The 16091-nt window shown below is 36.9% G+C and overlaps 1 protein-coding gene across 4 annotated transcripts; it reads right to left on the bottom strand.

Annotated features, from left to right (window-relative positions):
* Nucleotides 1-107: 107 nt before the first annotated feature.
* On the bottom strand, nucleotides 108-16037 carry BNIP2 (BCL2 interacting protein 2). 4 transcript variants are annotated; one of them, XM_015639349.3, is made up of 12 exons: nucleotides 15913-16037; nucleotides 13055-13192; nucleotides 12499-12629; nucleotides 11746-11813; nucleotides 10874-11047; nucleotides 8879-9055; nucleotides 8122-8224; nucleotides 7873-8004; nucleotides 7157-7243; nucleotides 6929-7027; nucleotides 5493-5528; nucleotides 108-3570 (listed from the first exon to the last, which is right to left on the bottom strand). In XM_015639349.3, the coding sequence occupies exons 3-12, from the start codon at nucleotides 12546-12548 to the stop codon at nucleotides 3522-3524; spliced, it is 975 nt and encodes a 324-aa protein (XP_015494835.1). In that variant the 5' UTR covers nucleotides 12549-12629; nucleotides 13055-13192; nucleotides 15913-16037; the 3' UTR covers nucleotides 108-3521. The 4 variants fall into 4 exon arrangements, with proteins under 4 accessions (XP_015494835.1, XP_033372780.1, XP_015494833.1 ...); XM_033516889.1 differs by lacking the exon at nucleotides 15913-16037 and adding an exon at nucleotides 13395-15894; XM_015639347.2 differs by lacking the exon at nucleotides 15913-16037 and adding an exon at nucleotides 14649-15894.
* Between the last annotated feature and the right edge of the window lie 54 nt (nucleotides 16038-16091).

The following is a 16091-nucleotide window of genomic DNA, read 5'->3' as shown; positions in this document are numbered from 1 at the left end:
AAGACAACTGCTTTTGAGAAGACATGAATTTAAACCATCTTTCTAGATACTAAATAGTGTATAAATCTGTAGGATACACTGACAAAAATTTGACACTGAAAGAAAGACATTTTTAACCAAGAAACTTTATCTACCTTGTGACAGATTTAGTTAATAAAGTGCCTACTCACAATGTAGTTCAATATTTTTCAGTCAACTACAGACATTTCAGCAGACAGCATCAGTGAAGCTGATGTGACCAGGCACCAAGGACACCTTTTCTCCTCCCCATGACACATTTTGAGGCCATTTCATAAAAGATTTCATTGCTACCACATGTGATCTAACCTTGAAGTATGACACAATTAACTGCTGAGAGTTTTAAACTGTCATTAGAGAATTTAGGGTATGATGCAACAAAGTTGCTGGAACAGATACAGGCGCTAATATCTTAGTGGACTGCAATTTAGAGTGTACCTACTGTCTCTCAGTACAATGTTCCTCACAGCAGCTGGGACTGTTTTTCACTCGCTTACTGAGACTAAAGGAAAAAAATACACCAAACTGCGTTGTTATGAACAAGGTTACTAGTTATTCTAACTAGTTTGATGCTTTTTGGAATAAAAGTCCTTCATTTCAACATCCCAGAACCTCAATGACTTCAATCTGCTTCAGCACTAAATCATTATACATCCCTTCCCACTACCCTCCAACAGAACGTGGCTCTGCCATATTACACAGATCAAGAACATTCAAGCAAATCCAGAGTCTGCTCACACCAGTTTTTAATGTCATTTTCTCCAGAATCTCTTTGCCACTTCTGGACTTACCCTGCAGAAATCATTAGGAAATGTCACATCAAGAGGCCACTGACCCAAATGTCTCTATTTCAGTTGTGCACAGCAATAATGAGATAGGTAATGACTCATTAACTACATGTATAAATATATATAAATTAATGAAACCTCCAAATCAGAGGTAAATCAGTGGCTCATGAAATTTTTTCTTGTCAGGGCTCACCAAATTCTAGCAAAATTACTCTTAGTTTTAGAAGGAAGTGCCATTGAAAGGTGAATTCCCTACAATACTGTATCTTATCACAAAGTGATTCAAGTTTTGAAATAATTTTTATTAAAGTATGACATTCCAACTTTTCAGGTTTTTAAATATTAAAATATATTACATTATATTATAGATTTCAAAAAAGTTAAGTTTGACAAAACATTATCCATAGCTTTGGGACCACTTTGCTTTTTGTAAACACCCACCTCACCACTAAATGATGAGCTGCAGGAAGTCAGAGGGGAGTAATTCTTTAGTCCACTTCTTTCTCAAGCTACGAATCTTTAGAGACAGAACAACTGTTGTGCTGTATACTCATTCACAACAACTTCTACTAGAGAAATAAACCATTTATAAGCACATACACATTTCCAAAAGAAATCATATTACTGCAGCAGGAAACTGCAGATTCCTTGGTGACCAGGAAACACAGTAACAATCCCATCATTTGGTAAATGTGGCATATACAGAGGAACTCTGTACTGCACTATACACACAGGAAGCCACAGGACATAGAGAATTACAGTCCCTCCACTAAGAATATAATTTTATCGAGACTAATCTTTTTATCAATTAGGAGAAAATGGAAATGAGATAATCAGAATGCTTCCTGTTTAGCTTAGGACACATGCAAACGCAGTAAAAATCAGATTTGCATGGTTGTACAGACCACACTGTGAAAGTATCGGAAGTAAACAGGCTGCAAGTGCTCCATGTACTGACTTGAACTTTATATTAATTTGAGTCAACATCAAAATTGAAGCAGGACATAAGACAGCCCCAAAGAAAGTGCATTTGTCTTCTGCTTTCAGAGCAAGTTTCAAACCTGATGGAATGGATGCAAGGTAACCTGGCATTGGTATTGTTGTGTGAACACACCCTGCCTGTCAATCTCCTTCAAACTCTGATACAGAAACTACTGCAACAAAAGGACTTAAGAGCTTGAGATGAAAGTATCTGAACTGCAGATTTAAATAAACTTCCAGAGACATGAGCAGATTTCCCTCACCTGACATCCCACATGCTCTCAGTCTATACAGGTATCACTGGAGACAGTGGATTGTTACTTGGTAAGTCTTGACCATGGAATATTTCACAACTGCTATTTATCACTTTCAGGTAGAAATCTGGTTGAAGATAACTTTTTTTTTTTCTGATAAGGTAACTGAGTAACATTAAATATAGTTAAAAAGTGTTACTTTTTTGGCATTGGAACAAAATGTGAGCACAATAAACACCATAAGCAAAGATTTAATATACTTGCTACAACATTATATTGCTCAACTCCTGAATGAATTTATTTGCATACACCTGCCCTTACATGAAAAATGCAATGTTTATCAAAAGATGTTACAAACTTTTACAAGGTATCAACCAGTGCATTACTGTTATCCCAGTAAACCTAAACACTAGTTTTGTGTCCAAAAAAACCTTTTACAGACACGGATTTACCACCATTGTGGTGAATGAAAACACCCCAACCTTTAAAACACATCTTAAAAGTTCAATTAGTGCTGGTATCATGTGCCTAATAGCTTTAGAAATGGATGTTTCATCTACAAGAATGATACAGGTAGCGTAAGACTTCTCATATTTCTGCCCCAAAAAATGGTATTGTGGCTAGAATACCTGTGTAGCTCCCAAGTACTACCATGAACCAGAGAGCATGACAGAGTTCCTATCAGTAACAATCAAGATTCATCCATGAAGAACTGCAATGAACTAATTTCCTATTGCTAGCTGAGACAGTCTTGATGTACTGAAGCAGAATCTAAATTCACAACTTCAGCTGTAGAAGGTCTGGTATCTTACCAGTCACACAGTTCAGCTTTTGTGGCTTAGGCTTAAACCTCATGGCCAACTGCCACCCACAGAGCTGCAGTTCTGCATCTTGAATGATGACACCAAAGTTGAAGCTCACTCTAGTGAGGTAAAGGAGTGAGCTTCTATAAGGTTAAGTGAACAAAAATAAGGATCTCTGTATTTGTGAAAGCCAAGTTATGTGATTGTTAACATCCAAACAAGTTTTCATGACAACAAAGAAATGCACTTGACCATTTACAGCAAAACAGATTTATACAATAACAAGTAACTTATAGCCTTGTCTACCTGCAAATGAATTCCTTCAGCAGGTACACACAATATATTGCTCAGTCATAAAAATATATATATTATCTCTTTCCTTTAACATTTAGGTATATAAATATTTTACTGAAGAACATGCATCATTTAGATAAACGGTTGCAAGAACATCCTCTGAAAACATAGGGTTCTTTGCCATTTAGCAGTATAAAACGATTACATAAACAGCAACTAAAGTCAAGACAAACCAATACAGCAGTAAGCAGTTCACTGGGTGCTAGTCCAAAGCACCTTTTGCAACAGATTATACAATACATAGACACAGAGAATGCACTGTAATGAAGCACAAATGGCATTGTTCCATCTGCGTATTCTTCAGTCTTGTTTGGACTCCAAACTTACTGTTCACTTTTCTGCTCTTGCTTTCCATTCAGCTCTTGGTCAACTCTGCTTAGCAAAGAAAGCAGTGAAATTAAACTATGTTAACATAGTTTGATAGCTGATATTATTAAGAAAAAACTATTAACCTTAACAGAAAAACACAAAGCTTTTGCATGGAAAAGGTTTTAGTAAATAAATATTAAATTAAGGTTTTTATTTAATGTAGTCATGATGTTTGGGTTCTTTTCAGTATCTATTTTACTACCACCCCCTAAAAATTAATTTAAATTGTTAGGAAACCATTTAAGTAACTAAAGCACTTGAGAGGAAGCATTTAGAAGTGCAAATGAAGTCTGACCACAGAAGAAGAAAACATGGCCTGTGCTCATAGCAACAAATGCAAGCAGAAATACAATACAGGTAACGTGACAATACTGGCAAGCACTACCACCCTGATGACTGAATTACCTTTAATGTTACAGTAATTAAGCCAAGAGGGTAACAGTACTAGTTGAATCAACAAAAGTGAAGAGGCTCTTTAAATGCAATACCTTTTCTATTATGTTCTAAGACTCTTGCAATTACCCTGGAAAAATTCACCATCATGCTGATAGAAGTGGGTTTGATTTTGTACCTTATTTTTTAATATCTGCCTTGGAACCAGCAAACAAAATACTGCTTTGCAGAAACCAGGGGATGATTCAAAACCCTGCACAAAATGTACTTCTCATCTTTATAGTAAGAACAAGCTACAATCTTGATAACATCTTCTGGCAAATAAGTTGTGCATGGAGGCAAATTAATTTTAAAACCAACAGCAGTACTAAAGTGAGAGAATAAGACCAAGTTTGTCCTCTAACAATCTAACATACCTGTCCTGTCTCTGAAACTATAACTAGCCAGGTTTTCAAAATGATGGAAACAGTGACAGCTGCTTTGAGCCATGAACCCATAAAAAGGAGCTGCTTTCTACCTGATTAAAGGCTTAGTATCCAATTCTGCCTGTGATCTCTGTATCTAATTTTCACTGAAGAACATACTACTTTTATAGAAGTGATGGTAGTATAGGTGATGTTATCAACAGGGGCACTAAAAACTGTTTGTGCTACTGGAGATTTTTTAAATTATTGCTTAATTGGAGTAATTCCTAAGTAATTTCCTAAAGAATGTTCAACACATCACTAGGTTTACATCTGAGCTTCCAGAAATAATTTAAATTCCTTTTATTTCCATCTCAGTGTTCCTCTACCCAATTTAGACAATGTCTTCCATAATAGTTAGGCACACAAAGGAAAAGTAATTTAAAAAAAACAACAGTTAGTAGCCAAGTCTTTCAGTACATTTGTTAGTGAGTGAAAAAATAACATATCCATTGAAAAAAAAAATCATCAGCTGTGGAATAGCTTGAATAGTTAGCAGGAGACTGGAAATTAACAAAGTGGAAATCCAGTATTTATTAGGAAGGAACGTAGGCACTGCAAATACAAACAGCACTACAATACTAATTTAGATTGCATCTATGCAAGTTAATAACTAAAAAGGTAGTGAATACCAAAACCACAAGATTTAATATTAGAACTCCTTACAGAGTTGCTAATGCATAGCTACAGCTTAACACCTAAATAGATCATCTCCAGACATAATTCCTGTTAGAAACAATGACATTTGATTTAATGGGTTCATACAGAAGCACTACTTTTGCCTCTTAAAGACTTCAAGTTGAGAACCCACGTACCCCCTTAAAAGTGAGCATCTCACATAAAAGTGTAATAGAAACTATTCACAAATAGCTGCCTGAACACCCAGGGTGAGTTCTTACAGATTCCATACTGCCTGCAAGTACAGTATAGTCATGAGTAAAAACCTGGGCACTAGTGCATGTTTATATTTACAAATGCTTATTCCTTTATGCAAGCCCATCAGCTGGGAGTTAGTTGCAATGCAAATTATCTTATCTAGATGCAACCCTAATCAAAATATGGATATACCTTTTCTGTTTCTTTCTAAACTTTTCTTCTTCATACCTTGGTGAGGAAAAGTTTTATATTTCAGTAAATATAACATATGAAGGCCAAAATCAACAGAAGCTGCACACCAGTATTAGTGTCAATAGAATTTGCAAAAACTTACCACATTTTGAAACCGATATAATTAAGAAAAAAATACACTGTACCTCCAACATTTATTTGCATTAAAGAAAAATCATTAAGATTTAGTTACTATGACATAACAAATGAATTCAATGCACTGCACAGCTCCTGTACAGTGTTAGCATTCATCACTAAAATTTATAAAGTCTGTATCCATAACAGTTTGAAACCAGATATAATCCTCCACAGAAATCTGAGAATTAAGTATTTTAAGTAAATCAAGTCCAGACTTTGCAGAACAGTTAAAAGTTCATCAATACATAGATGAGTCTGTTAAAACTCAAAATGACAGTCTGAATATTCATAACACATCCATAAAAACCCAGTTAAAATAAATTTAAGACAGCACAAGGCTGCCTCAGCTTTGTGATGTTTCACTCCCATGCTATGAAAACAACAGCTGCATGTCTATTAAAATAACCAGCTATCTGCAGGGGGCACAAGGCTTTGTCCAGCATGGATGTGCTCCTGTGTGTGCTCAGTGACACTGGGCCACCTTCCCCCTGTTTCTGCTCACCTGTTACAATGCAGACAACACAGGGTTTGTGTGTTACACCTCTAAAAGGCTGTCATCAGGATTGTTACTGTTTTCACCTGGTTTCCTTAAGACCCAAGTTTATGGTTTCTACTCTATTGCTGCATTCACAAATGCTTTTGACAAAATGATCATTATCTTATTTGTGAACAGATCTGTGCTGATGTTAAAATGGGTATTTGTATCTGGATGGGAAGGGAAAAAAATTACATTGATGCTGTGTTATTTCCTTACCAAAGTAGTTTAGAACGGCAGGGGGTAAGGATTCAGCATTTTCCCATTGCTGCTTTTCTTATAAATGAAAAACAATCCAAGTGATATTTCAGCACTTAAATTGTTCCACATTTTAATTAAAACACTTTAGAAGACATTATAAATAACTTCAGTATCAACATGCCCACCATTTCTCACTCACAAGCCAGTTTCATATACACACTAAGGTGCAGAAGAACTGGAATGAGACCTTCTCTAGAAGGCTTAATTCACATACCACAACCAAGCAATTGCACAAAGCTCCACTGTGGAAATGACTATACATTAACATTTTGGCTACCCTTGCTATTCCATACAAATCTGCCTTTTGAAATGAGGTCAAACATGGGCACTCCTCCCAGAGACAGCAGTGATCTCAGTGAAGTCATTATGTGCTAAGTGTTACATTCAAACCAAACACTGATTACGACATCTCACAGTCCTAAACCATGATCAATGCAGAAAATGTTGGAATAATAAAACGTACTGTTTTATGCATTCTGGGATGCCAACGTATTCCATGGGGATCAGTTCAGCTAGTTCTGCCAGGGTGAAGACATACCTAATTTTTTGGCTGAATTTTGAGCTGTGGAAGAACAAATGCAGGGTAGTTACAACTCCAAATGTTTTTCACTAGGTTAATATTAAAACAGTCTTTTAAGTTTAGATTAAACAGTTATCAGAATTATTTATGAAAAAGCTTCCAGAGTATTACCTAATAAAAGGTTTTGTGATGGCCAGGAGGGTTCTGATGAACCAGGAAGGATGCACTATGATCAACGATTTCAGATTTTTCTTTAATCTGAAGGATTTAAACAATGAATAATTACTAGAACAAAAAGACAGCATGACCAGGGGTTTTGGAATACATAAGTTGTGCTTTTAGAAGCACAGCTGTCATATAAACACAGTGTTCTGACATCCCATTATTAGACCTCCATCAGAAGAAAAAATACTGCACAACTGTAAAACAAAAACTAAAGATTCAGTATCAATTTGACAAGGAAGTAACATTCCAAGGAGAAGCTTCTTTGAATCTTTTTACATAACTAATGATGAAGTGGTTCACAAAGGGCTCCCCTTATTGCCTTATGTTAATACATTAAGTGTTAAGGATATTCTACAACAATAACAATTCTATAATGATACTCAGTATTCTAAGAGTACTACTTTCACTAAAAAAAACACCCTGAGAACAACAACAAAAGTATACACAAAACCCCCAACCAACCCAAAAAATTCACCACACAGCACTACCTAGGCATGTTTGTAGCACATTGTCTAGCTTAGGAAGAGGTTTTCAATGCACCAATTTCCTTCATCAAATCTTAACCAGAAGGGAGCAGACACCACATTAAACAGCAGTTTTTCCTAAATATGTCTATGTCTGAGCATGTGAATATTTTAAGAAAACATTGCAGTGCTTCTCACCTTCTGTCAATTTGCTGGTAACATTTCCTAAGCCATCCTAAACTTGGCATTTTTCTCCGTGTTGTTGCACCATTCAAGTAAACTATCATATAATTCTCTGCTACTAACAGCTCTAAAGTGCCAATTACATACCTGGAGAGACAAAAAAAGAAAACTTTAATATCCACAACCTTAATCTGAAAGTAATTCCTAGTAGTGCTCAAATATATTAAAAATAACAGAAACCCATAAAGGCAGATAATGACTTACTTAAATAGATTGTCCATTAGGTATCTATAGTTAGGCTGGCTGCTCTCAGGCATGAAGCAAACAGCAAACACAACAATGGCATTTAACCCATCACCATAATAACCTAAAAACAAAGAAATAAGTGGTGGTAGTGACAAAGGTGACAATACACTGACTACATTTACACAAAGTCAAACACATTCAGTAAGCTTTTTCATTATTTACCTTAAATATGTACAAAGATCCATATGGACGCATTCATACAGTTACAGAAAACATCAAGGTTTCTTTTTCAAGATTGTCTACTTTTAAAGCAACAGCTGAAGCTGATGTCAATCAAACACTGCATCTATAACCAATGTTTCAGTGTAGAACCTCAGTATATTTAAGAATATCTTATGTTATTGAAGTTTAGTCAACTTTTCTTCCAACCTAAACTTCACAGACTGTTGGAAAGAGTTGTGAATTGATTTCTGCCTTAGTAGATCCATAGTTAATGTTTTCAATAGTCTACAAGCCAAAAAACTAGGTAGCAGTGACACTGTAGGATGGAGTAAATATATCTTATTCCATAGATGCATTTTAGTACATGTGACCATGTGTACATTTTGGAACTTTAGTTTAATACAGAAAAAAATTATTATATCATCCATGTCTTAACACTGCAACAAATTAATTACCGCAAGTCTTTATGCCCAAAGCTCTTCCTCTGCCCCCCCAACTCAGCCTAAAGAAGTAGTTGCTCAGCAGTTCCCCTGAGCACATCACCAATCCTTACCACCATGACTGATAACTTTTTTGTACGGTTCAATTGCCTTCATGTCCACCCTGTGGTCCTGTTCCCCAATCCTAAACATTCTCCAGCGCCGACCATCATCCTTCTCCTCTGCCACAGCATACTCAGCCAGTGATCCTTTCCTAACAACATCAGTAGTTTTTGGTTTTGGAAGATCATCTGTGAGAATGAGAACACGTTGAAGACCCATTATGAATACCATGAATAGTGACAATCAGCTACAATACAAGTTAACCACTTTGCTATCTAATCTATTTTGGTATTCTTCAGCCAGTCAAACACAAAGGCTGATGTCATAGATATTTTCTTAACATATTCATGTTGACAGTTATCTGTTGACTGTCATTTTCTCTATTATAAGTATGTGAAAAATCTCCATTCATGGAGGAAGCCTTATTAATTGTAGGCTTTCAGAACACAGACCTCAGTGAATTTCACCAAAATAGACAAAGTGGTTAACTCTAATGAGAATTACAGAGATTAATCACAGATTTACATGAAGCATGATTCAAAACATTGAGGTACCTTGCAAGCAGACATGCAGGCAAATCTACTGAAAATTAAATGTAATTCACATGTGCAATCACAATGTATGAAATTTGTGCTGACGGCAATCTGTAAGACAATTTGCTCCAATAAATTATGATTCTTGACTTTGTTGCATGGACCTTACCCAAAGCGAGAAAAACCTACTGCAAGTTAGTTGTCTGTTCCCAAGACAAAGCTGTTAATTGAAACTATCCTTCCAGGAAAGTGAAGGCAGCAGCATTAAAGGAAGAAAAGACAGAAACCCTTTTCAGCCACTTTTAAAAACAAGACACAAACATCTGGAACATTTCCTTTGCATCACTGCAAAACTAACCCTAAATACCAGTTTTTCTTCGTTAAAACAATGAAAATCCTTTTACAAAGTTAAACACGCAGTCTCTGTTAAGAAAATCTCCCCTGCAATATGCTTTTAGCTATTTAAAAAACCACCCCCTTATTTTATAGAGTGTTTCCTTCTCCACAGCATTTCAAACATAACCGTGAAAAGAGAACTTCCTGTTTATTCTGGAATTAAAATTACTTTATTTTCAGGATGAGAAAACAGTAATTGACTTTACATGTTTACTTATTAGAGACATTCCTAAACCATCAAGTTCACAGATGTTAAAGACCCCAACAATTTGCCCAGCACAACTGTTCTTGGCTTCCATGAGAGGGCCTTAAAACATCATTAAACTCCAAGTCTAAAATTTGTGTTTTAAGTCCTACACAAAATGTTTATCTCAAATAAGATCTGTCAGAATCTCCAGGTTTTGCCTGTAAGATATAACACTTATTAATGTCTTAAAACAGATCATTACTAGTGTGGCTATAGCTACTTTAACTTACTATGAAGTCATTTCAGAATTCCTTGACATAAAATAGAGGCTCTTCTGCTGCCTCTAGTCAATCTGGAAATATGCATACTCTAAGGCTACTGAGCTTTTGCCATTCTCACCACAGGAAGATTTGAGACCAGGTGTTATTTAGTATTTTTAAAAACACTATTCAGTCCTCCTTAAATTACAATTCATCAATTTCTGAATAGTTAATCTAAACCCCTTTGTTTGGCTCTCTCTATTTAAAACTCTTTTTCTAACACACATGTAAAACACCTTGGCTACTTCTTTCTGTTGGGTGGTTCTTGAAAACTTACTGCAATAGAGGATTTTCCATGACTTCAAGTCTTATAGATGTATATGTAGATGATCATCCCCTAAGTTTATCTGCAACTACAGCTATTAACTCTTTGCCTATATACTAATCAGATGAGGTCTGATTTGCTCTTTTAAAAAGTCACTTCACCTATTTCTAATTCCTAATCCAATCACTCCCTTTGCATTTCTCCTCTTGCACTACTGAGTCATAGCTATTTCTTATGAGAGGAACAGTCGACCTGCACATAAAAAAATATTTTAGAGCATCAGACAAAAGGACCAAAATACTCACCTTCCCATTCAAATTCATTGCTGTTTTCTGAAGGAGTATCTAAATCATCCAAATCAATCTCTCCACTCTCATCCAAGTCATCAGAAAAAACGGATTCCCCACTGGGATCCAAAGTTAAGCTAATATCTGGAGCCATTAATTTCTTCCTCAATTTGGTTCCATTACCCTCTGTATCTAAAGAAAGCAAATTATTTATTTTCAAAGCTAAAGCAAGTTTAGATAAGCATATTACCAAGACAGAAGAGCACAGTGCTTTCTCATAATGCATTATAAATGAATGCCCATAATTTAAAGAAGGTATCTTTGGAGTAAGACTTTAACAGGGGCTGGAAAGAACAGCAGGTGAAAGTTCTCAAGTTACCCACTTGCACATGCACAATCTGAGCAGGGTGCAGACACCAACCATACTGCCTGCAGCATCCAAGTGTCCCAGGACAGTGAATAAACCTTGCATATAATACAACAGAATCATGTCCCTAGCACTTGCTTTTGTTAGGCTTCAGTGACATCATAACCATCTTTGATAAAATAGAAAATAATATACAAGCTGAAAAAAAAAATGACTGACAACAGCAAGGACAGAAAATTAAACAATCTGTTCTGTGAATGCACAAAATGCTTTGAGGTACAAGGCAAATTCTGGCGTGATTTAGAGTTGAAAGCAATGAATAAAATCAGATTACCAATCCAGCACTGGAAATGCCCCAGGTAAAGCAGACAGACAAAATCAAAAAAAATGTTAAATGTAAAAACCTCCAAAACCCCAACTATCAAAACAAAACAAAAAAAAAAAATCCCAAAACAAGCAAACACAGAGCTTTAAAGCAGCCATTTAAGTAGGAAGCAGCTGGACTGGAGTGAAATGTTCTTACCAGCTTCACTTTCTGTTCCAGCTGTAGCCAATGCATCAGACTCAACAGGATCATCCTCTGGTAGGGGCCTGGGACACAAAGCAGAAATTATTGTTACAAACATGCTTTCACTTTTTTTTAATACCATATATTTAGACTTATACCCTACTACAAAACCCACATATATATTATAGCCTAAGTTCAAACTTTCAGTTAACAAACACCAAGGCAGCAGAAAATTCTTTGCACCATTCAAGTGACTATCCCTTCCTGTGACAAATACCAAAACACTGACTAATATCAGTGTGTCATCCTTAACAAAGCTTGTCATGTTCTTGCATGACAAAATTTGACTTGACATAAATTACAGAAGTTTAGTCATGTTATCACAAATGCATCTAAAGCTGGTTTAGTTTTTTTGTAGGCCCAAACATCAGTAGAAGCATTAACTTTGAAAAACTTTCCTCAAAAATTTTGCTTAATTAATTGTTTGGGCCATGAGGCACTGGAAATAATATGCAAACAATGTAGTTGCAAAGTATTATCTAAGGAAATAAACAAAGCCAAGCTTACAAATCTTCATTTCAGAAACAGTGGAAACTTCAACAGTGCCAATCCTGAAGAAATCTGCCACAAAACCTTTTCAAAACTGCTAAATTAATGGAAATCACTCCAGGATTATTACTGAGTATTAGTTCACCAGGAAGACAACTAAGTAGCTTATTGCTGATGTTATGTGTTTCATCCAAATTACTTTAGAAAATAATTCAAAACCTTGGAAAATCTTCATCTTGCCACTCTTCCTTAAACTCAACCCCTTCCATTCTCCAGCCAACTTGAATTGCTAACAGAGACTCCTGATGAGGCAGAACCTCTGGTCTTCAGCACAATGGGCTAAAGAGGAGCTGCAGGAACATAACAGAAGGTGTTAGTTCAATACTCTGGTAATTCCTATACTCGCAACACATCCTTTAACTTATCAAATTGAAGTATTATGCAGAATAAAAACCAAACAAGACTGCTTGTGGAATGGTTTATCATAAAATAATTTAGGCTGGAAGGGATTTCATGCAGACAAGGAGGATCAACCCCTCAGTTAAAATTAATGCCTTGAGCAGCCTGTTCTATCATTTACAATTACACCAGTTCACTCCAAACTGTAAGAAACCTGATGTGTCTCTAGATTCTGTAGGAGGTAATTAATAAGTGTGTATTTTGAGAAAAAATCTAGATGTTCAGATCTAAACTACAAGCTATTTAAAAAGAAAAAAACTCAAACAACTCAAACACTTTAAAGATAACTGTTTAAGACTGTTTTTGGAGAACTCACCCTATGATGTGCAAGTAAAGCTGTATTTTTTCAGGCTCACCCATCACCAGCAACAAGGAATCACCAGTAACAGAACATGGTAAACCATTCTGTTGACATAAAAGTCCAAACCACTTGAAGCTCTCGGCTGTGTTGGCTCTAAAGATTGGCAAAAACAGGTAAACTTATCAGTGAAGGTGTTAAGAAAACCAACATTCATCAAGGCAAGAAACCATGGTATTTTGCAAAGAAGAAATCAGCACAGAACACCAGTAAGTACAAAGTTTGAATGCAACCAATTCTGCTTATTAACCGAGAGATATATTTTTTTTTACATGGCTGAAACCCAAATTACACTTACTGTTCTGTAGGATCAGCTTTCCTTTCATGACAAATCCAAATTTTTCTTCTCCTGATCTAAATGTCCTACAATGCTTAAAGCTATGCAAGCTGATTAAGAAAGCAAAATTAAGTAATATTTTTGTAAAACTGCAGTTCCACAAATTAAACACTAATGATCTCAATTTAAGCCTATTTTACTGACATTTCCCTGCTTCCCTAACCCAGAAAATTGAAATAAAATTTCTAGAAGGCAGCAACCTAGTTCCTCTTAAGGCCCAGACTCTCCTTGTTTGAGGCATTCAGCACCTGCACCTCTCAGCTGTTCTTCAGCAGTGTGAAGAAGTTGCCCAGCAAGCGCTCTCCCAGCTCTCCCTGTTTGTCCTGACGAAAGCACTGCTTGGAAACAAGTCCTGCCTCTCACCAAGCTGATGATACTCTCAGCTTACAAGGTGTGGACACTCCTGGGCACCAGCCTGCTGGCTGAAACAGTGGGTTTGAAATATTTGCTGGGAGGGCAGATCCCATTTGGATCAGTAGTAACAGTGAATGTGTGCAGAGCTCGATATGCATCTGTTTCAGGACACTTAGATGAAGCCCAGGGAGTTTCCCCAGGGGCCCTCAGCAGTCAGGAGAATGCAGTGGTTACCAGCAGCATGGAACAAACTGATCCAAATATGCAGGTGACTATAAACCCAGAGGAAAATCTTAACTCATGACTTCACTTCTAAAGGACAAAATTGGCAGTCAAAACACCCAAATATCACCCCCCAAAGCTGTCACTGTGCTGTGGCTGTAAGATGCTCCTCTTCAGCTCACCTGCACTGCATTCCCTATACAGTTCTCAGACAGTTTAGAGCAGGGGTTTGCTCCAAGACTTGAACAGTTTTCTTCCCACACTTTTGAAGAATATCAAACACCAAGTAGCACCTATTCATTTCAAATGGACAGCTTTTCAGTGTAGAAGCATTTCCACCTGCACTTACTTCATCACACTGGGATAAACCTGCTGTTTAAAAACAATTCTGCTGTTACCTAAGCTTAAGGTGCTTTTATGGAACACTCCTCACACCACTTGCAGAATTCTCAGCACCTTCTCACTAAGAAAGCAATCATTTGCATTAGTACTTCAGTACTCTACAACACCTTTTATATTTTTAAATATCTCAACAGGCAAGATATGGTATTACAGAAGAGATCACATCACTCAAATCCACTGCTCTTTCACTACGGCTAATGAACAAATTTCCATTCCAGAACAGCAGGTTAAACCTACTTAAGTTTGCATCTGAAGAATATCACTGCTTGCACCAGAGGTCAAACATCAGTATTTCCATCCTTTTTTCCTAGAAGAATAGATAATTTTCAGAGTTCTCCCATTAATACAAAGCTGCCTTAGCCGGTAGGTTCTGGAATATCAAGTACAACAGTGTTAAGAAGCCTGTTAAAAATTGCCAGTTATAAAAATTTACAATACAGCTAAACAGAGACTCGGGTCAGTCCCAAATGCCTAAAAAGGAGGGTTGGCAGCAGCAGTGGGACAGAAGGACAACAGAAAGCATAAGATAATTTTATTCATTAAGTTAAAGGCTGCTTGCAAAAATTATTATTTAGGTTTTCACTTCTGAGTTCTCAGGCAAACACACGTATAATTACAAGCCAGACATTTCCATGGTTGTATCTGCCTATCCAAGACAAAGACTTATTTTCAGTCTTTGTCCAGCACCCCTTCATCTAAAATAGGATAAATACCAAGTTTAACTTTGCAAGACAATTGCAATGTCAAACATTTTTACTGAACAATGTACTTGATTTGCAAAGAACAGAAAGCTGTTAGCATCTCAAAAAGTCAAAATCAACTTCAAAACAAGGTTAGCCTACATTTTTCCCCCCCATTTCACCTTCCCTGTGTCAAAAGAAACATTAACTGAATGTCAATTCCAGCTAACAGGCACTAAAGAGGTGCTTTTAAGAGTAATTTTCACATTTGATTTTACAGCAACCCTAAAGCAAGGAACAGACACATCTCGTGGTACACAAACCCACACGATGCAGCTCACTGGAATTTCTAAGTGTTTCTATAATTCCAATGGTTTTTAGAACGTGGCCAGATTAGCCATAAATCCAGGACAAATTTCCCAAACCTGAAGATGGACCTCCAGACTTTACCACTTGCATGTTTGCAAAATGAGACTATGCAAGGACTATAGTTAATAGCAAATCAATTGTATCCTTTTACTCCCTTCTCTCAGCATCAAAGCACAGAGAAATCAGACAGCTAAAAGAGAAAATTTCTGAAAACTCTTGCTTCCCTCCCGAGGACACTACTTTAAACTCCACATCCAGAGCAACAGAAGGGTCTGTATTTCTGCACCACTCAAAATTTGTTTAAAGGTAAACGCTAACTTCTCAAAACAATCCCAAAGAATTTATATCCGGCCCAGATATTCCTTTGTAATACTTAAATATGCATACAAATCAAGCAGAACCAATCAACTACTATTTAGAGTATTGAGTTAGTAGCAGGAAATCAGGAGGACCTAAGACAAAAGGCAACTGGCGCTACTTCCGCGACACGGCTCGCTGCTGCGCGGAGCTGCTCCCTGCGAAACCCCGCGGGGCAGGGCAGGGCAGGGCATTTTCCCCTCGGAGATTTACGGTTCACAGCTCTTCCCCCTGCGGCGGCAGCGGCGCGGGGGAGCCGGGGGCGCGGCCGAGG

Source organism: Parus major, chromosome 10 (assembly GCF_001522545.3).
Source record: "Parus major isolate Abel chromosome 10, Parus_major1.1, whole genome shotgun sequence".
In the NCBI taxonomy this organism is placed as follows: domain Eukaryota; kingdom Metazoa; phylum Chordata; class Aves; order Passeriformes; family Paridae; genus Parus; species Parus major.
Note: the sequence above shows the minus strand (reverse complement) of the source record. Positions and strands in the feature narration are given on the sequence as shown.